The sequence below is a fragment of the Malus domestica genome, chromosome 01, assembly GCF_042453785.1.
Source record: "Malus domestica chromosome 01, GDT2T_hap1".
Taxonomy (NCBI): Eukaryota; Viridiplantae; Streptophyta; class Magnoliopsida; order Rosales; family Rosaceae; genus Malus; species Malus domestica.
In genome coordinates this window covers 3,077,057-3,099,639 of record NC_091661.1, presented here as the reverse complement: position 1 = coordinate 3,099,639, position 22,583 = coordinate 3,077,057, and the positions used below count along the sequence as shown (strand labels likewise).

The window sequence follows — 22,583 nt, the reverse complement described above, 5'->3', positions numbered from 1 at the left end:
TTAGGACTAGAGAGGGAGATAGTCGGCTGCAAGAGAGAGAAGAGAGAGAAGAGAGAGAAGTAATTCTGAGGTGTGTATTATTTTACCCCATTATGCCTTTATTTATAGTAGCAGGGAAAGTTAAATACTTACCCTAATAAGATTACAAGTCTAATTGGATATTAACTACTAAAGAGAATATTCAAAGATATCCCTAGATACATTACACAATCACATTCCTAATTTAATGGGACTGCAACAATTCCATCATTTTAAATTCTCTAAAATATTCGGCGTTATTAAAAAAAAAGGAAATACCCACTTAGTACTACGGTCTAATGATATTTCTCTTTACTTGTAAGTGAGAGGTCTTAAGTTCAATTCTCACCGAAAGCGAATTTAAACCATATTATTGTTAACTTGTTCTGAGGCTAACTCACCATGTAGATAATACATATAGATAATATTGTTTGTTAAAAAAAAAAAAAAAAAAAAAATTCCGTGTGCGGGAAAAATAAAGGGGTCACGCTAATTGGCGGGAAAATAAACACACCTGTGTAGTGTGGGTGAGTTCACAACGTCTCACATCACAATCTGAAAACCCTCGGAGAACCCAAAAGCAAAAGCAAAGGCGATGAACAAAGGCATAAGCAGAAAACGGCCAACGCCGCCACAACAGGCGGCGAACCCATCCAAGCAGCAGGCCACGTCCCCAGAAGACGAATTCGTGGACGAGGACGAGGACGTCTTCCTCGACGAAACCCTTTTCGAGACTGAAGACGACCTTGTTCTCCGCGACATCGAGCAGCGCCAGTCCCTAGCTTCCCGCCTTACCAAGTGGGCCCGCCCGCCTCCCTCCCATGCCTACACTTCCGCTTCCCGAAGCGTCGGTCTGTCAGCCTTTTCCAATTTTGCTCGATTCTCTATTTTTATTTTTAATTTATTTTTTTTTAAATTTTAAAAACTCGTTCTTTCCTTTGTTGTGGGTTGTAGTCTTTCAGCAATTGGAGATTGATTATGTAATTGGAGAGAGCCATAGAGAATTGCTGCCTAATTGGTCCGGGTCTGCTGCCATTATCCGAATTTTTGGGGTTACAAAGGAAGGTTAGGTTGTGCTCCTAATTTCTTTAGGGTTATTATTCTGCTGTGAAAATGTTTGGTTGGTGACTGAGAAACCTGAATAAAACTGCAATTTTGTATTACCAAACCATAAGCGTTGTTGTTTCGTCAAGCATGTTGGTTATTTGTTCGCAAAAATGCAACTTATACCAAGTATTCTGTGTTGCTCCACGGGAATCAAATATGCTACTAAACTAAACTAAACTAAACTAAGATGATGCCTTTTCTGAGTCTGATAAGTTGTCTCATCATCCTAGGACATAGTGTTTGCTGCCATGTTCATGGATTTGAGCCATATTTCTATATCAACTGTTTCCCCGTTATGGGCCCTGACGATATTTCCAGGTTTCATCAAATTCTTGAGGTATTGTTTTGACTTTATTTCTTGAGCAGCTCAGATGTCCTTGTTTTTGTTAAGTTGCATTACTTTAATTGGTTATGTCTTTTGCGTTTGGTAATTCAATAGGGGAGGATGGGAGAGGTCAACAGGAACAGCAAGGTACCAAAATTCATTCGCCGTATTGAAATGGTGCAGAAGAGGAGTATCATGTATTACCAGCAGCAGGATTCTGAACCCTTTCTCAAAATCGTTGTTGCTTTGCCAACAATGGTGGCCAGCTGCCGGGGTAAAATTTCAGTTTCATTAACATTTGATAACATGCAGGGTGTGAATTACTTTCTTGAATGAAACACCTACATGCAGGGAAATGCATTTTATGGGTGATTATCACATTATTTCTTTGATGATATTGTTCTCCCACTTCTTTCATGTCTTTCTTTCTGTATCATTGTGCTGATCTAATTTACTCTTCGTAAGGACTATATTTCTGACCCCACTTATTGGGAAAAGGCTTTGTTGTTGTTGTTGTAGACTATATTTGGAGAGCAGTTCTCATATTGTGTCTGGCACCTTGCATATCAATATGTACTGCAATTTAGCTTATGCCTAATATTGGTTTATTCCTCTTGTATGCTTTCCCAAACTGCCAGGCATTCTTGAAAAAGGCATACTAATTGATGGCCTTGGTATGAAGAAATTCATGACATATGATAGCAATGTTCTTTTTGCTCTTCGTTTCATGATTGATTGCAACATAGTTGGTGGAAATTGGATTGAGGTCCCTGCTGGAAGATATAAGACAACTAAGCCCTTGTCGTACTGCCAGTTAGAGTTCCATTGCCTGTATCCTTACGAATTCGAGGCACTATCTAGGGTTTGGTGAACAATTTAATGAATGCCATTTACATTATGAGCTATTTCCTACTTGGTTTATCTTTCCTTGACAAACCATTTTCTTAGATATTCGGACTTGATCAGCCATACTCCAGAAGGGGAATTTTCGAAGATGGCTCCATTTCGCATATTGAGCTTTGATATTGAGTGTGCTGGTCGTAAAGGTCATTTTCCTGAGCCTACCCATGATCCTGTTATCCAGGTTCAGTTCTTTTCATTCTGAGTATCTGAAATAAAATGTTTAAGTGATTTTCATGTTGCATTGTAGATGTTTTATTTTTACAGAGCTGTTTCTGAAACAAATTGTTTTTTTTCTTTCTTCATTTTATAGGTGGCCAACTTAGTTACTATGCAGGGAGAGAATCAACCTTTTATTCGGAACATCATGACTCTTAAGTCGTGTGCTCCAATAGTTGGTGTTGATGTGATGTCTTTCGATACAGAAAGGGAAGTCTTGCTGGCTTGGAGGGTAATATAGTTGAACCCAAATAATCTTCTTTACTTACAATAGAAAGGGGAAAGAAACCTTGTAATTTTGATGTAACACTATTGTTAATTGACTAAAAATGTATTTTTCTTTTTGCCTAACTACATTTCACACCCTTTAAGTTTGACAAGCTAAGAACACAATCTGTATGTACTCACGACAAAGTCCTATATCCAATCATCTGATATCATGTTACTTGCATACCATTTGATTCTTTTCATTTTTTTCTGTAGATGTCATCATTACCATCATATCTTTACCTCAGTTGTATCTGTGTCCACATATTTTTTGTCTAACTTGTTCTTTAGTGCTTATGATTTATTCATCTATAGTCTTTCATAATGATAGATTTATGATTTTTTTTTTAATATGTTGTGCCTAATATGTAGGGACATTATTAATAAAAAGAAATTTTACCATAGGGAAAGAACCCTCTTTAAAAATGTAGATTACTAGATGCATCTATACCTAAAAGGAAGACTAGTTAGAGTAGAAGCAAAGAACTAAGTGCATCTCCAAGGGAGATGTCAAATGGAATTTTTTATTCTATTTGTAGGTGTTTTAACTATTTTCTATGCATGAAGTTTTAGATGCTAACCTAATTACTAGGCTACTGCCATTCACATGTTATGCAAAAAAAGGTGTGTCAATCTCATGTAATGCAAATCTAATTGTCATCCTTCTTTTATGCCTTGCTATGTTGAATAATAAAACTCTGCTTGTAGGATTTACTCCGCGAGGTGGATCCAGATGTCATAATTGGATATAACATCTGTAAATTTGATTTGCCATATCTCATTGAGGTAACTGAAACATTTCATTTTTGTTTTCCATTTGATTTAACAGTATAAATTCTCTAGTTTGTTGTACCAATGTGTGTGTAGTTCTGTTAATTATGTATCAATTTATGCCCATTTTGTGGAAATGGGATATCAATTCGGACTTGTTTCAGTTTTGTCAAATTCATCTACCCTGTTTTTATTTATTTATGTTTATAATGTCTGTTGACACAAACATGATAAGAATAATTTTGTGCCAAAAATCCAAACATAACACAATAGCTCGTGCCAATTTCATAGATGTGTCATGATTTGGTTATGTCCTCAAAATTTCACCCCTAAAAGAAGAGCGGGGTAGAATGCTGACTTCTCTGCAACATCATAGTTTTAGCATAAAGGGTTGCACCTCCATGGTGCTTTGACAGATCTTTATTCATTTACAAGAAAAAAAGTTTCGATAATTTGTTGTCTTTGTTTTCTGGTTTTCAGAGAGCTGAGACGTTGGGAATTGCTGAATTTCCGATACTTGGCCGCATAAAAAACAGCAGGGTTCGGGTCAAAGACACTACTTTTTCTTCAAGGTAATAAATTATAAACTGTGACGAGACTTTATATTGTATCCTTTTTCTATTGTCGGTATGCCACTGTGGACCTTTTTTATTGATGTTTTTGCGTTGTTTCTCTTTTGTATAATTGAGGTAATTTTAACAACTTATATGAGGGTTGAATTAACAGTCGACCCACAGAGTGACTTAGGCTATGAATATTAGCTTAGTTAACGGAAACACTTCTGCATCTTTGCCACATTTATTTTTACTACTATGTAATTTATTCCACTGTTTTGATTTATTTTTGTTGTTGAAGTGAAACAAATTTTATTGCAATAAACAATTAAATTGCACCAGAAGCTGACAATATGGCCACAACTTGATAAGAAAAAGCATAAGAAAAATGACAGAAGCCGAAAGTGTTCTCAAACACTAAGACATAAGCACAGAACACACAACCTAGTGCATAAACAGCTTTCCACTCTAACCGAATACTTGAATACGATAAATCCCTGAATTCTGTCTTTCACGTTGTTTTGTCTTGAATGCAATTTTAGTTGATTTGTGTCGGTAGCTGATGGTTTTGGTTTTGTTTTTTTCCTTTTGGTGACATCTCATCATCGGTATTGTAGCACTGCTCTTTATTGATAAATTCTTGTTTTTAATCACAAGAGACAAGAAGTTTTTGCACATTACAATTCAATTATCAATATTATATTTGTGCTGGTGGCAGTGGAACATTGCCTTCATCCTATGATATGTCATACAATGTAACGGCTTAGAATTTCTCAATGTTTCACAAAAAGTTACCATGTTTTTTTATTTAATCTGTTATATTTTTTTTTTCACTTTTTTTACTGTACCTCTTGCTATTACACGCAGTGGGATTAAATTCTTCTCTTCTCTCTGGGATTCTTTGTTTAAACAGTTTAATGATGTTCCCTTGAGTTTAATTGTTTTCTTTTTGTATATTTGTTCTGGTCTAAGGGTGGGTGATTCTTTTGGCCTTTGGTTGGTCTATTGGTTCTCTCTGTTGTCCTTGTTCCTGTTTCATGGACTTCATGGTTCATCTTGCTTTGTACTTCTTTATGCTTTTAAGTAAAATTCTTGTTTCTTATAAAAGGTATAATATTGGTAATACAGGCAGCATGGAACCAGGGAAAGTAAAGAAGTAACAGTTGAAGGGAGGGTTCAATTTGATTTACTCCAGGTATTATCTGTCTTCTGGCGCAATTTACCCTGTTATTGGTCCTTGAGATTTGTTCTTCAGCTAGAGATTCAATAAAATGTTCATGTAGATTTCTGTTGTCTTTCTTGTAGGCTATGCAACGAGATTACAAATTAAGTTCTTATTCATTGAATTCTGTCTCAGCACACTTTCTTTCTGAGCAGGTGAGGTTTTGATATATTTCTTGTACATATATTCAATTGCCCTTTTTCACCGCTTTTATTAAAAATCGCGATTTAGCCCAGAAATAATTTTTTAGTGTGGTTGCCTACTAATATAATAATAGATGTTTTTATTTAGCAACATCGAAAAAGAGGTACTTGCTGCTTTTTTTCTTTCTTTATGCTTGTTTTTTTTTCCTGAATTTCCAAAACATGGTTTGTTTGCACTCAAATACCCTTTTTCTTGGTCTGACACTAAATGGCCTTTATTATGTCCCCAATAAATTGTTTCCTTCATTATTTTAATGGGATTTGTTATTGGCACTCCGAAAATCTAATTATGCACTCCAAACTTTCTGTATTTTTATTTAGATAGAAAAATACACTTATTAAGAGAGCGCAATGAGATTTTTGGAGTGCCAATAATAATTTCCATTTTAATATACATTGGAATCTGTAATAGATTTGAGAAAAATATTTGATAGAAAATACTATGGCATGTTCTTGTGCATCAGGATAGATAAACATATTTAATGCATTAAGTTGTTATTTTGCATGACAAGTGAATTGTGTTGTGCCTTTAGAAGTAAAAGATGCTAACTTCAGGCTCTGTTTATGTGATGTGCTTTACTTCCATGTTGTATTGTGCCCAAGCATCAAACTGACAGATATGGGTTGCCAACACAGCCTGTATCAAGAAGACACAAGCATAGCCTCGTCGTAACTATATGGTGTCAGATGGAGTCCTGGTCCTCCATTTGGTCTTATCCTGGGGCATAATTGAATTTGAGTCAATTGCTATTATATATGATAGTTACCTATTCTGTAAGTGGGTAAATGTAATTATGTTAGGTACTAAATCTCTGGAAAATTCTTCTTGGAACATTACTGAAAGATATCTCATCAAACATGAAATCCACCAACTTTCTTTGCTGGGTAAAGTTATTCTCGTCAGTAGTGCTTCCTTTGTTTCTCATGTTTCCCAACTTCTAGGCCCACTTTTTCTCTTTTACATTCTATGAGGACATCCACTTTAAACCTTGCTTAAACCTTGCTAATTTATTTATTTGTTAAAATATCTTCTTAGAGTCTTTGGCTCATTCTTGTCGGTTTCCAGGAATGAATGGGATAGACTTCTTAATTCTGAGTTTGTGACTGTTAATTAGTTTCTTATTTTATCTTTTGCTCATACAGCTGCCATAAAAAATCATCCAATAGTCTCTTTGTTTGACCGTTTTAATTGAATGGGGGAAGTAATGAGTCATTGTCGTTAATATATTGCAACTTTTAAATCATGTGCAGAAAGAGGATGTCCACCATTCAATTATATCTGATCTTCAGAACGGGAATGCGGAAACTAGGAGGCGACTTGCTGTGTATTGTCTGAAAGTATGTATTTAATTATTTTGATTCTTCCAACTTATCTGCCTTATATAATCTTCAGGAGTAGTTCTTTTACAACATATGAAGGTTGCAGAAAAGTTACATCTACTACCTGTTATTTGTTACTGTGATGAAATTTGTAATGAAAGTAATCCCTGAGATTGTTTAGTATTTTACTTTCTTGGGTACAGAGTTTAGTTTGTGGTAATAGAAAAATACTGATGTAATTGCATGTCAAATGAGAGGCCAAGCACTTATATTTATATGAGAATATTTATGGGGCATTGGCAAAGGTGTTAATGGACACTAATATCTAACACTCTGTTTCAAGCTGGAGCATGGGAAGGAAAATTGAAAGGATTTTGAAACATATCAGCTTGCCTAAAGAAGTGCGATTGTGTTGAGTAGTATCCTAAGCAAACATAATGGTAGAGCTGTTATCACAATATATGCAGAAGAGTGTCATTACAAATCCCAGAGCCATGGCATGAGATGCAGCCTCTGTTGCTTTTTTTGTCAGAGAAGCATAAACTATCAGGGATGGGGAAGCAAGCAAAGCCTTTATAGGCATGTATAGTTTTGGAAGTGTTATGGGTAATCTGGAAGGAAAGAAATAGGATGATTTTTGAATATTTTGTAGGTAACAGCAGAGGTGTTATGGGAGAAAGTTCGTTTCTGGATTGGAAAGCTGCTATTAGTTATATCTTAGTTTTCTTTTAGGGGGTTTTTATTTTTGTTTCACTGTTCTTTAGTTTTTGTGGACTTCTTGTCCACTTCTGCATTTTTTGAGGCAGCCTCAATAATTAGATAGATGCTAACTCAGTTTGCTCATAAAGCTTTCTAGAGGGCCATGCTTTCTCAACAGTAAGATGCTTGTTAGGTCCTCTTCCTACACAATTAGTTTAGATAATCATATTATAGTAAGTTTAGCGATTGGGATTGAATCTCAGATGAATAAGTTATTCATAGGAGGAGATTTAAATGGACATATGGGCAAGGAGACGGGCGATTACGGAAGTTTTCATGGCCATGGTTTTGGGGAGAGAAACAAGGATGGGGAATCCATTTTGGATTTTGCAATGGCATATGATCTCTTTTTAGCCAACACCTTTAAGAAGCGAGAAGAGCATGTGATCACCTACAAGATTGGGTCATCAAAAACACAAATAGATTTCCTTTTAATGAGGAAGGGGGATCGTATAACTTGTAAGGATTGCAAAGTTATACCGGGAGAAAGCCTGGCTAACCAACATTGCTTGTTGGTCATGGATGTACATATCAAAAGAGATAGGAGAAAGAACAAGACCTTGAAGTGTCCAAGGACTACATGGTGGAATCTAAAGGGAGAAAAACATTTCAATTTCAAAGAGAGTACTCACCCATTGCATTTGGGATACAAAGGGGGACACTAGCCAAATATGGGATTCCATGGCTAGATGTATCCGAAAAGTTGCAAAAGGGGTGTTAGGAGAGTTAAAGGGTTTTGCTTCACATCAAAAGGAATCTTGGTGGTGGAAGGTGGAGGTACATGCAAAGGTTAAGGCTAACAAAGAATGTTGTAAAGCCTTATACAATGATAGAATCGATGAAAATTGTGAAAGGTATAAAATAGAGAAGGAAAATTGTGCAAGTTCAGGGCAAATGGAGGCCCAAATGAGTTAGAGGTGAGGATCGGAGACCAGGAAGTACCAAAGAGCGACCGCTTTCGTTACCTAGGATCTATCTTGCAAAAGAACGGAGAATAAGAGGGAGGCCTCAACTATAGGAGGCGAAGAAAGCTGTGAGAAAAGCGAAGCTAGCAGCTTTTGACATTAGATATCAAAGGAGAGTTGGATATTTATAAACTAGCTAGAGCAAGGGAAAGGAAGACAAGAGACTTGAACAAAGTAAGGTGCATCAAGGCCGATAAGGAAATGTTTTAGAGCATCTCCAATGGGAGTCCGTCCTTAGGGACTCCCACCACCACCTTTGAGGACTCATTTAGGAGTTTTAGAGGAATATTTGGGTCCCTAAAAGAATATTGTCTACAATGGAAATTCCTTATAGTATAATCCCCAAATATTTGGGTCCCTAAAAGAATAATATTAAAAAATTATTATTCATTTCATTAAAATACTGTAACCATTGATAAAAATAAAAAACTATCTCCACCATTGATTTTTCAAGAATTAAAAAAAAAGGCAAATGAGAAGTTGCCCCACTTGGGTGGGTTCAAAAAACAAGGAAAAAAACATAAAGAGCAACACCATTCCCCACTCAAAATTAATACAGAGTCCACTATTTGAGTCCCTATATGTAGTCCTCATATTTGAGGATTCTTTTGAGGTATCCGGCGAGTCCTTATGTATTGAGATACTTTGAGGACTTCAATTCTGACCCATTAGAAGTCATTTGTCCCTATATTTAGCAATGTTTTAAAAGGCTTGCCTTAGGGCGCGCCTAGGCGCCCTGTGAGGCTGGGCTTGAGGGTTGCCGCCTCTATTTTCAGGGAGTGGGCGGAAGGCGCAAGAAGGCGTCGCCGAAGCCGCCTAGGTGTGCCTCGGGATTTTTTTTTAATTTATTTATTTTATTTTATTTTATTTTTTTACTCCCAAACCCAAATTTTGGGTAGGGTTTTAACTACCTCATATCTCTTCCTTGCACTATCATCTCACTGTCTTGTTTTCTGATTTTTATTTTTTATATAATGGATGTGTGTGCCGTCTGCGTGCATTGTTATATGTGTGCTCATAGTGCTTTTCATCCTCTATTATATATATATATATGTGTGTTTATAATATATGTGTGCTCAGGATGATAATTGATTAATAATTTTTTTTTTTAATATAATATGTGTACGCTTAGTGTATAAATTAAAAAATTTAGGTCCGATGAGGCTTCGCCTCACACCTCACGCCTAGGCTGGGCTATCCCTCGTACGCCTCGCCCACACCTCACGCTTTTAATACATTGATATTTAGGGAATATACGGTTGTAGGGACTCCATTTAGGATCTTCATTGGAGATGCTCTTAGCTATAGAGAACGCGGTTAAAGACAGATGGAGAGGTTATTTTCATAATCTTTTCAATGAAGGACATGAAAGGAGTACTCCTTTGGGAGAGTTGAGTAACTCAGAAGAGTATAGAAATTACTCCTACCGCCAAATCAAGAAGGAAGAAGCGGTTGTAACTTTGAAAAAATGAAGCATAGAAAAGCAGTGGGTCCAGATGATATACCGATTGAAGTGTGGAAAGTCTTGGGAGAGACGGCTATAGCATGGCTCACAAACCTTTTCAATAAGATTTTAAAAATGAAGAAGATGCCAAACGAGCGGTGAAAAAGCACTTTGGTGCCTATTTACAAGAATAAGGGGAACATACAAAATTGCATGAACTATAGGGGTATTAAGTTAATGAGTCATACAATGAAGCTTTGGAAGAGTAATTGAGCATAGAGTGAGGCAAGAGACATGAGTCTAAGACAATCAATTCGGATTCATGCCAAGGCACTTGACCATGGAGGCAATCTATCTCTTATGAAGATCGATGGAACGACATAAAAAGATATGAAAAAGGATTTGCACATGGTCTTTATAGATTTGGAAAACGCATATGATAGAGTTCATAGATGAAACCCATGAGGAGTAAATGCAAAGCTTAACATTTGGCGGGAAGTGTTGGAATGGAAAAGTCTTCGCCTAAATAGGTCAAAGACAGAGTATATGGAGTGCAAGTGTAGTGGGAACAGAGGTTCAAATGAGTTAGGGGTGAGGGTTGGAGATCAGGAAGTACCAAAGAGTGAATGCTTTTGTTATCTTGGATCTAGCAAAAGAACGGAGAATTGGATGGATACCTCAACCATAGAATACAAGCTGGATGGATGAAGTGGAAGAGCGCACTGAGTGTGTTGTGCAGCCGTCGTATGCCACTAAAACTCAAGGAAATATTTTATTATGGCATGAAATGTTGGCAGTCAAGCATGAACACGTGTACAAAATGAGCGTAGTGGAGATGAGAATGCTTCGTTGGATGTGTGGACACACGAGAAAGGATTGGATTAGGAACGAGGATATCCGAGGTAAAATAGGAGTAGCTGAAATTGAAGATAAGATGAGATAAAATCGGTTAAGGTGGTTTGGACATGTGAAACGAAGATCTACAAATGCTCCGGTTAGAAGATGCGATTAAGGGATAGAAGCTCAGGGCCAAAGGGGTAGAGGAAGACCCAGGAAGACTTGGAAAACGAATCTAACAAAAGACTTGAAGTACTTGGACCTCACGGAAGACTTGGCAAAAAACCGAGCTCAGTGGAGTTCTAGGATTCATACGGCCGATCCCACTTAGTGGGATAAGGCTTTGTTGTTGTTGTTGTAGCGATTGCAATTGAATGTAATTGTCGTTTAGTTGGACAATATGAAAAAAGAAAAGACAAAAGCAAAAGTTTTGAGAAAGGGAGCAGATATTTTTTTTTCTTAATCATGAAGTAGGTTGGGGGTTTCTGGCTTTTACATCTCATACGGAGAGGGCATACAGAAAGGAATAATGGAAATGGAATTAGTGAATGTGAATCTGTATTCCATTCTTGGTATCCTGATCATAGTTCTTATGGATTTGTTGTACATTGTATCATACTGTATCTGTATTCCATTCCATAGACGCGTAATATTGACAAGAATATTAACAGTTAAACGTCAAATAAAAGACAATCATCTGCAAGTTATGTGGCACAAGTAATCAACTTTGATGTTTCATTGCAGGATGCTTACCTCCCACAAAGGCTTTTGGACAAACTGATGTATATTTACAATTATGTAGAGATGGCTAGAGTGACAGGTGTTCCAATGTCATTTCTTCTTTCCAGAGGACAGAGCATCAAGGTTAGTTTTGCAAATGAATACCTGTGAAAAGCACAATAGTTCAGCTGTGAAGAGATTTAATGCATCAACGAAACCTTTTTCAGGTCCTTTCGCAGCTTCTTAGGAAGGCAAAGCAAAAGAACCTGCTTATTCCATATGTTAAAAAGGCTGGATCAGAGCAAGGAACGTATGAAGGTGCCACTGTAAGTTCATGAATGCTCAACATGTCATTATCATGCTTGCTGTTTTAAATAACTGCATTCTCTTGACAAAGTGGGTCAGGGGTGGGGAAGGTGTTTGACGTTTATGATCAGATCTTATACTCTCTTTCTGAATTTCTTGTTGTCAAATTGTTTATAAACATTCTGCCTGGTTGTATAAATATAACATTGTCTTTGGTGGGCAGGTGTTTCAGCCTATTAAGTGTAGTTTTGTTTGCATGCATGTGTGGTGGCTGCCCAAAACTTTAGAGTTAGATCCTAAATCTAACCTCCATTAAGATGTTCTTTACCCTAACTAAGCAACACTGTCGGAAAAATAGATCAAAACTAACAAACTTATCATGAAAACTCGCAGCTAGTCAATAGAGCTAAATCATAAAATTAATTCCTGGCAGGTCGCCCGTCCCTGATGTAGGACAGTGAGAAGAGTTGGGTGAAAATCACAGAACTCTGATTTTAAGGGCTTACAAAATAGTCCCTTTTATAGGCCAATGGGTAAATTAATCTGGAAAGATCCACAATAATGTACTTGGAAATTCAGAATTCGTACATTTTGACATACACAGAAACTCAAAGACAATGAACCTGCACATGCATGTGTAAATTGCTGTTGTTATATAAGAAACTAGAAAGACATTCACTTGTTAATACTTTTGAACATGGCTCCTGCATCAATCCCCCTTTTCCGTGTCGATCTGCTCCTTGTTTGGGCTTTATAAAACTCTGGATGTCCTGCACTGAGAAAATTTTGTGTATATATAATTAAATACATGGAAAGTGAGTTTCAGTTAATTTTCCATTTTTAGTTTTTAGAGTTGAGCACAGATGCCTAGGGTGAATATTGTAACACTAATACTCTTAATACAACAAGCATTGTTGTTAGCATTATTTTATATTTAACAGTAATTGTTAACAATACAACATATTAGTCCTTTGCCAACGTACGGTTTCCCTCCCACTGTTTGAACCTAGAGCCATTTTCTTGATTGGTTATAAAGTGGAGGATATTCAGGAGAATGTATGTGTTGTAGCAGACTCACAGAGTACATAACTTGCGCTTCCTAACCTGGAACTTACTATATCGGGTTTCTCTCCTTGTGCATTTGATATTTTCGTTTTGTTCCTCATACCGGCTTTAAATGGCATGAGACATCAAATGGGCTTTGATATTAATGGTTTACAAATCCAGGTTTTGGAAGCGAAGGCAGGATTCTATGAAAAGCCAATTGCCACTTTGGATTTTGCATCTTTATATCCATCAATCATGATGGCCTATAATCTATGCTATTGCACTTTGGTAAGTCTCCTGACATTTTTTCTTTCATCTGCCTTTTCTGTAACTTTGGAATTGATTTTTTAGTCTAACATCAAATATGCAATTTCACTTGGTAATTCTCCTGACGTTTTTCTCTGTAATATGTCCTTTCTTTATTTTGATTTCTTTTTCTAACATCAAAGAAGCTCATGCTGAGAAACATTTGGCCAAAATGGTATCCCTTTTTTTCTGTGAAGGTGACACCTGAAGATGTTCGCAAACTCAATATCCCTCCAGAATGTGTCAACAAAACTCCATCTGGAGAAACATTTGTTAAATCCAATTTGCAGAAGGTTGTATTTATTTTATATTCCTCAATGTTGTTTTTTCTGTTTTTTTTAATCAACAACTATCCCTAGTTTTGAATTTTTTTTATTTAATTATCTGTATGACAAATAATAACTTCATCTCATCAAGTAAATCAATTATATTAATAAGATTGCAATATGCTTTCCAGGGAATACTTCCTGAAATTCTTGAAGAATTATTAGCTGCTCGGAAGAGAGCAAAAGCGGATTTGAAGGTACGTTACTTTTACTATGTATACAATGGCTTTTCCCCACTGTTTTGGAAAGAAAAATGTGGACAGGTGCATGCAATTTTATGAACCACCAATTTTTTGGGGCTGATATCATTTTTTTTGTTCTAGGAAGCAAAAGATCCACTTGAGAAGGCAGTGCTTGATGGTCGACAATTGGCCTTAAAGGTATATTCTGAACTGTTACATTCACCATTGTCTTTATCGAATAGTTTTGCAACTAATCGTAAGCATGTAATTTTACTTATAAGTATACATATATTCATTTGTCCCTTAATCCAGGTAAGTGCCAATTCCGTATATGGGTTTACTGGAGCTACTGTTGGCCAGTTACCATGTTTAGAGATATCATCAAGTGTCACCAGCTATGGTATGTTTCAAACAGAATCGTTATGATGTACTGAACTTGTTGGGATGTGCCTAATGTTATGTGGTTTTGTAAAGGTCGACAGATGATTGAGCACACAAAGAACCTTGTAAATGACAAATTTACCACACTTAAAGGCTATGAACACAATGCTGAGGTATGCCAGCTCACATTTTCTCAGTAATGGGTTTGTAATTGTTGGAAGCCTATGTTAATTTACTATAGTATTGTTCTTCCTTGGTCTTCTTTACGGCTTCTCCTGGAAGGGTCTTCTTCGCATAGCGTAAAATATAAACTATGTGGTAGGACTCTTATTTAGCCACACAATTAGAGCTATATGTTAACATTAACTCTTTTTTCCTTTTTGATATCATATGCACTAGGACTCTCATAGTGTAGGCCCATTCATGACAACCCATATGGAGGCTCTTTCCTTCTTCGTTTTCGCTTCTACTTTGGGTCTGCAAGCCCTATTTAGGGTGGTTTTCTTGCTAGATTGGATGGAAGGTCTCTTTTGCTCTTTTATTGGGTGCTATTGATTTTTGAAGTGGGTTTGGTTGGGTTGACCTAACGGGGTCTTATATGCGTGACCTTTTGTAGATAGGACAGTCACTGAAATTTATAGTAGTTCGAGGCTTTAGACTAAAGACTGATAATAGTATTGTGTGACCTTTTAATTATTTTTTTGCTATTATTTATTTCTTTTAGGAGAAGCACTTTTCTTGTTATTTGTCTTGGCATGTCAGGTAGATTTCCAATAACTTGAATGCCATGATCTGCGTTTCCAGTGGAAAACGTGGCTGTGCTTCTGTTCCTTTTATAGTTCTTTATTCTGTATCAATTTTTTTAAACTTGAAATTAGTTCTAATAAATCATTTGTTATGAAATCAAGTCAAATGATCTCATAAAAGAATTAAAAAAAAAAGTCAAATGTTCATCTTTTTGGAGTTTAGGCTTTAAAAATTTATTTTATTGGAAAGTAGCTGGAGGATGTATTATTTTTTAGTTGATTAACTAACCTTAGCTTGGCCACTGTTTCTATTTTCGGTCTTTTTGGTGTTTAATGGTCAGTCTTTATTGAAGTTCTATGCTCCCTTATCATATTATAATCTTCATCACATATCAAGTAACTGGTCAAAAATTGCAAATTAATTTTAACAGTATGAGCATATGATGTCAAGAAAAAAAGAGTGAATACACATGGATATTTGAAAAAATAAATCTCATTTTATTGAGATGATTATATACGCTTCACATTTCTAGTGCTACATGTAACATCTCACATCGCTCAGGGGAGTGGATCCTGTAAGCCTTATATGTATATTCTCATCTCTACCTAGCACGAGGCCTTTTGGGAGCTCACTGGCTTCGGGTTCCGTAGGAACTCCGAAGTTAAGAGAGAAAGGGACCAGAGCATTCCCAGGATGGGTGACCCATTGGGAAATTCTGCTCACGTGAGTTCCCAAAAACAAAACCGTGAGGGCGTGGTCGGGGCCCAAAGCGGACAATATCGTGCTACGGTGGAGTAAAGCCTGGGATGTGGTGGGGGCCCGGGCCGGGATGTGACACTACATGTATACTATGTATGCATTAATAAATTTATCCAATTGCTGTTTCTTTTCATGCATGATATCAATGATTTTTCCTTTTTATTCTGCCTTTATCCTATAATAATTTGACAATAAAGTATTACTTTAGGTTATATACGGGGACACAGACTCAGTTATGGTGCAATTTGGGGTTCCCACAGTTGAAGCAGCAATGGACTTGGGGAGAGAAGCTGCTGAATACATAAGTGGAACTTTCATAAAAGTAGGAGTTGATGCCACTTTATTTCTTGTTTAATTGGTTTCTTAAACTCATGTCTTTGTTTGCTCTTTAGTATAGTGCTAAACTAGAGATTCTGATAAACCTCTCACACACATGCATGTACAGAAACTTCTTGACAACATCTTAATAAATACTTTCAAGCTGGAATGAAGGTGACTAGAGAAAATCGAAGTTGATTAATATGGAATTTTTCTAGACTATATAAACCTTACATACTAATCTTTTGGTGAAATGATTTCAGCGATTAGTATATGTAAGATTATAGAGAGAGGGTATTGATGTGCCATAAACTAATTTTTTTCACACAAGTGTTACTGGAAATAATGGGGATGACAAGGCTGAAACCTTATTAAGTAGACTACTTCTTGTCAATTGTATTTATTTGTGGTGAAAAGGAGGGGCAAAATGGGTCGGGTGAGGTTAATGCCCTTTTTCGTAAAGCTGTAAAGCCCTACAGATTTTGTTGGTTCTTTCATTATCTTATGTGTAGGGTAATTTTTATAATGGTTATTTAGCTATGAGACTTTACCATGAATGTGACATGATAGTAATTCGTCTTTTGATGCTTATTTTGTTGTGTATTTTTTGTAGCTGATTTTTATCATTCTTTGATTTTAATTTGCTATCTTGTATCATGAAGCCTATCAAACTTGAATTTGAGAAGGTTTATCATCCATATCTTCTGATTAGCAAGAAGAGATATGCTGGTTTATTGTGGACAAATCCTGGCAAGTTTGACAAAATGGACACTAAAGGTTAATTGGAATTTCTCAACCCCCTTATCATCTTCCAGTGTTTTGTTGAATATGTCGCTTATTTCGCATCCATCGATGACAGGAATCGAAACCGTAAGAAGAGACAATTGCTTATTGGTCAAAAACCTGGTAAATGAATGCCTGCACAAAATACTGATTGATAGAGATATTCCTGGGGCAGTCCAGTATGTCAAGAATACCATCTCAGATCTTCTCATGAATCGCATGGATTTGTCTCTTTTGGTTATCACTAAGGTTGGAATATTTTCTTGCTAAAATAGTGCTGTGGCTGTCATTGCTTTGTGCCTTGGTTCTTGCCCAACTCTGCAAGTGTCAATGGGCTGCTGCACGTTGGCCCGACCCATTTATAGTGGGGCAATTCGTGCTCTGTGTCTAGCCTATGCTGACACGAATTTTATAATCCTGTCGTATTTATGCCCTGACAAATAGCCAAAACCAGGTGTGGCAAGACCCACAACCTATTATTACTTGATGTTAGTCTTTTGGTTTGTTTGGTGTTTGAATTTATATTGGATTTTACTTTTGTTATGATTGAATATTCAAATTATGTAAGAAAAATGATTTTGCTTGTTGAAAATATTTGTTTTCAAAGGAAAACAATGTTGAGTGGACCGCTCCAAGTTCAAGCCCATCTTTTGTTTCGTTCTTTGCTTATTTTGTATTTGTGTTGTGGTACCTGATGAGCTTAAGAAACTTCAGCTCAGGCCTCACCATTTACTTGTGTCATGCTTGTGCCAGTTCGGTGAATTTTATTCTCCTTTAGAGTAAATTTACAACGAAAGTTTGTTTAGCACTTCCCTGATGAATGAAGGTTGACCTGGTATGTTCAAACACAATTTTGCAGGGTCTTACAAAAACGGGGGATGATTATGGAGTAAAGGCAGCTCATGTTGAACTTGCTGAACGTATGCGCAAGGTATGCAGCATTGACGTAATTTGCTTTAAATTTTTTGTTTCCTTCTTGTAAAAGAAATGCTTCTAGAAATAAAAAATAAAATAAAATAAAATAAAAAAATAAAAAAAAAACCTAAGAAAAATGCTTGTTGCCATTATTTGATTGTATGCAGTTGGCATAAAATTTAATTGTTTCAGTCTTTTGGGGTGGAAGCCTCCCATTTTTTAGCCCAAGGTAGTACTTTTAACCTACCTTGTATGGTGGCAAATTCAAATGAGTCAGTTACTATGATCTCTGTTACTCTGAAAAGAAGAGATTATTCGCATGTGCAATTGGTTGAAATTTATGAATTGGGTCAGTCATACTACTTTGAAATCAAATTGTGTTTTTAGCTGTTTTAGTTGGTTCATTTTTTATCCGCTTTTTGTAGTTCTCTGCTATTGGTTTATATGGAGTTGTGGGTATGGCTACAACCGGATTTTGTACCAATCTCTATTTTCTTGCTCCAACTTGAAATCTGACTGAAATTCAATAGTTTTAGTGATGTTTCAAGTTGTAAATGCATTTTTAAGGTAGTTATTGAACTATGCTATGAAAGAAATATATGAGAGAGAGTTTCCCTTTTCTGAAAGCAAGAACAAAATGAAAACTTATATGATAGATATGCCACGAGAATTACCCTAAGAAACCCATAGCTTAAATAATAATTATTTAAGGAATTAAGTTTTAGCCAACCTGCTTGATAAGTTTACTACGTACAATTTCTGTATATGAATGAGTCTACCTCCTCTAGAGAGACATGCCTTCCTCCACTGGGCCACACGTTTCCTGACTTTTCTGCTTCAGGATTCCATAAGCTGAAAGAATACATATAATTAACCAAGATCTCAAATAATTAGAAGAGATGATGAGGGGCAAATGCGTCCTTGACTTTATTTTCTTCTTGCTATTTTTTTCCACATATATGCGTAGGAAGTTGCTAGATTTCTCATTTATTAAACAATCATCCCTAGTTACCAAATTCTTGTTTCCCTTTAGATATTTGTTTTGTGTTTCTCCTAGGGCAAATGCTGAGCTTATTATTTTTTGTTTATTATTATTTTTGGTGCGATGGCAAGTGCCTTCGCCCATGAGCGGTAGGTATCGGGTTCGAGACTTGGGAGCAGCCTCTCCATAAATGGGGGTAAGGCTAGCCGACATTCACCTCTCCCAGACCCTGCGTAAAGCGGGAGCCTTGTGCACTGGGTACGACATTTTTTATTATTTTTTAATGAGCTCTAAAACACATACTAGACTAGGGGAACAAGGTGTCCACCACTGAGGTGATACTCATGGAAAACAAATCCATGCTACTTCTTTGATATTGTAAGACATTGTCATACAACTCTGAAAATCACGGTAGCACTTCCAATCTTTATAAAGTTAAGTAAACGACGATACTTTTTCTTTTTTCTTGGTTAAGAAAATGAGAGATGCCTGAAGGCTAGAAAGAGAAACACAAAGATGCTTCAAACTCGACTCTTTCCTAAGTGTTCTCTTCATCCCCACAATAATTCTAATAAATTTGTCTATTTGTCGCGACTGAATTACCCAATAAACCGCCTGGACTGCAAAACTCTACAGGACTCTAGCCCTCTACTAGAGGCCATACTTGTTACAAATTATGTTTGATGGGTAACCCAGTTAACCCCTGCAATCTCAACCAGCCACCACCACAGCCCCAAAGCACATGCAAAAGATTACACCTCCTTTTTTGCACAAAATTCCAGCAAGGAGGCGGATAAACAGGGTCTTATTTCTACATAATAATGAATGTTTTCTCTTGCATGAGCTATGATTGATGTCCAAAAATGAACCTTAGGAGGCACAATAGGATTCCTGATCACTTTAGCAGGCTGGAACACGTGAATGGATTGCTTATGACACAGGAATGTGAACATTCTTTAAGATAAAAACTTTATTCAATCCTGTTCAACTTTGTTTAAACTAGCTATAGTTGTTCAATATATTCCCTATCTGAATGTCCTAGTAAATTGCTCTCGTCTTTGGACTATCAAATAAGGTACCTCATCTCTTACCTATCCTTCTTCAACTTGACATTCACAGCGAGATGCTGCCACTGCTCCAAATGTTGGGGATCGGGTGCCTTATGTCATTATTAAAGCTGCAAAAGGTGCCAAGGTAATCCTTTTGTAGAATTTTTCATATATTTTCACTGCAAATGCTTTAGGCTGGGGTATGAATATTAATGGATATATGACAATCAGGCTTACGAGAAGTCAGAGGATCCCATCTATGTGCTTGAAAATAACATTCCCATAGATCCTCAATACTATCTTGAAAATCAAATTAGCAAGGTAAAGTTTTTGCTGCTATTATTTCCAGTTTGGCAAGCTAAAAGTGAGTTTAATACTGTATTATATAATATACTTTATTTTGTTACATGCTTCGGTACATTTTCATCTTACAGCCACTCTTAAGACTTTTTGAGCCCATCTTGAAGAATGCTAGCAAGGAACTTCTCCATGGAAGCCACACAAGATCTATTTCAATCTCCACCCCTGCAAACAGTGGAATAATGAGATTTGCAAAGAAACAACTCACATGCGTTGGCTGCAAAGCTCTACTTAGGTACAAGTATATACTGACTTTATTGTACTTTAAATGAGTGCTTTTCTTGGTAGGCCTGATCAGTATATAAACGGAACTGAACTGAACTTAAAAGTGTTGTTTATCATCATACGGTTTGAATTTACCCACCTAAGCGTTGGACACAAAAAGGACCTCTATGATGACTAGTAAGTACCAAAGCACACAGCAGGTTATCACGTTTGCAATTTTAGTGGTAGGTTTTGATCCATTTGTAGGACATGAAGTCTCACAAACATCTTGTCAAAATCTTATGGGTCAACCTTTAGGGGACTTTGGATAGTCCTACCCTATTTGCGAAAAATGTTATGATGAGAGGTTAAGATTACCGTTTAAGGATGAAGTACGCATCTTTGGCATAACTCTGAAACTTGAGAGGTCCATAATCTCTGAAACTTTTTATAGTATACAGAAGAACATAACTCTAAGCAATCAAAGACTCTTTCTAGCATCTTTGAGGTTTTAGAGGGGTGAATTTGAAAAGCTTATTAATATTTTGTTATTCTTAGCAAGTCGGACCATACTCTTTGCTCACACTGTAAGGGAAGAGAAGCTGAACTCTATTGCAAAACAGTGGCTCATGGTATGAATCAATATCATAAATGTATTTTATGCTAAATTTTTGTTTTTCATTCATTTATATTTGGACCAAAGTGCTCAACTTTGTGGAATGTTGCAGTGTCTGAGCTAGAGACGCTTTTTGGGCGGTTATGGACACAGTGCCAAGAGTGCCAAGGCTCTCTGCATCAAGATGTGCTCTGCACAAGGTATTGTAGTTGACTGAGTTTGAGTGATTTTTGTACGTTAGTATATATTGTTATCTTGTCCTGTGGGTATTTTGGGAACATATTCATGCATTTGGAGTTGGAATATGTACATTGCAAAACTCCAAATGCACGGATGCATGCTTGCTTTGTATGTAACTCTTAGTTTGTATTCTTCCAGTCGGGACTGCCCTATATTCTATAGGAGAAAGAAGGCACAGAAAGACATGGCTGAAGCTAAAGTGCAGTTAGACCGGTGGAGCTTTTGAAATTTACCCGACGTTTGGTTTTTATTTCTACATATTCATGCGGGAGCAGGGCAGATTTGTGCAATTGTAATGCTCAAGGAAGTTTTGGATCAACCAACCACAACAACAACAACAACACCAAAAATTGGAAATGGGTGTTATTGCTTTTGAACTGAGACGAAGTGAAGGTTCTCATGTTAAGAGGAACAAGAGGACAACATTTGAATGTTGAATGTTACTGCATTTGTTTGGCTTGAAAGACTTGAGAGACCATAAAACCCAAACCTGTTGCCCAACAAATTGCTGTCCATGTTGAAATGTAAATTCTTCACTGGTTGAATTTATTCCTTAACAGCTAGGGTTTGTTTTGAATTAGGTTGGACAAGTGTAGGGTCTTGTGTCTCTGATAGATGACGAGTGTCATGCTCATATTGCTGACTATAATGAAAAAAGAATGTTTCCGTTGGAATGAATGTGTGAGTGCACTGTCATGTCTATTGCAGCCGTAACAAACTTTCCCCTAAGAGCTTCATTCTGCAATTCTTGTTTCTTCTCAGTTTCTTCTTTTGTGGTAGCAAGATTTAGGAAGAAATATAAGCTCTGATTCGAACTTCAACATGGTATTTATCAGAACGAAATCGAGGAAGTCCAACGAAGATAACCTCTATCTCGTGGATTTAGTCTTATTATGCCTGGATTTGGAATGAGTAAGCTACGTGCTCCCATTTTCAATGGAAGCAACTATGATTTCTAGAGAATCAAGATGTGCACGATTTTTAAATTGCACAAGTTCTGGGATATGGTTGAACATGGCTACGAAAAACCAGTGAAGGAGGAAGGTGGTGCTCTTACTGCAGCTCAGAAGCTCGCACTGGAGGAGAGTGTCGCTAAAGATGCTAAGGTGTTGGGACTGATTCAAAATGCAGCTTCCGATGATATTTTTCCCAGAATCGCACTACAAGGATGCTTGGGAGATTTTGCAACAAGAATTTCGAGGAGATAAGAAGATATGATCTGTAAAATTGCAAGCACTTAGAAGGGAATTGAATATACACGTATGCAAGATGATGAATCCTTGTCTGGGTATATAACAAAATTGCTTGAGCTAGTAAATCAAATGAAATCCTACGGAGAAGAAATCACTAATCAAAGAGTTGTACAAAAACTTTTGAATAGTTTGTCTAGAGAATATGATTCCATTGCAGAGGTGATAGAAGAAATAAAGG

General features: G+C 36.7%; 1 protein-coding gene across 1 annotated transcript; it reads left to right on the top strand.

Annotated features, from left to right (window-relative positions):
- Nucleotides 1-524: 524 nt before the first annotated feature.
- Nucleotides 525-21,830, top strand: LOC103428006 (DNA polymerase delta catalytic subunit-like). The gene is made up of 30 exons (XM_008366097.4): nucleotides 525-869; nucleotides 973-1,083; nucleotides 1,356-1,462; nucleotides 1,565-1,724; nucleotides 2,089-2,281; nucleotides 2,399-2,534; nucleotides 2,664-2,801; nucleotides 3,545-3,622; nucleotides 4,088-4,179; nucleotides 5,290-5,356; nucleotides 5,467-5,538; nucleotides 6,838-6,924; nucleotides 11,656-11,775; nucleotides 11,859-11,957; nucleotides 13,165-13,272; nucleotides 13,488-13,583; nucleotides 13,748-13,813; nucleotides 13,940-13,996; nucleotides 14,111-14,198; nucleotides 14,273-14,352; nucleotides 15,894-16,007; nucleotides 16,666-16,780; nucleotides 16,863-17,035; nucleotides 17,646-17,717; nucleotides 19,803-19,877; nucleotides 19,964-20,053; nucleotides 20,167-20,327; nucleotides 20,855-20,928; nucleotides 21,025-21,112; nucleotides 21,291-21,830. Exons 1-30 carry the CDS (start codon nucleotides 614-616, stop codon nucleotides 21,376-21,378), a joined length of 3,261 nt encoding a protein of 1,086 aa, XP_008364319.3. The 5' UTR covers nucleotides 525-613; the 3' UTR covers nucleotides 21,379-21,830.
- The last annotated feature ends 753 nt before the right edge of the window (nucleotides 21,831-22,583 follow it).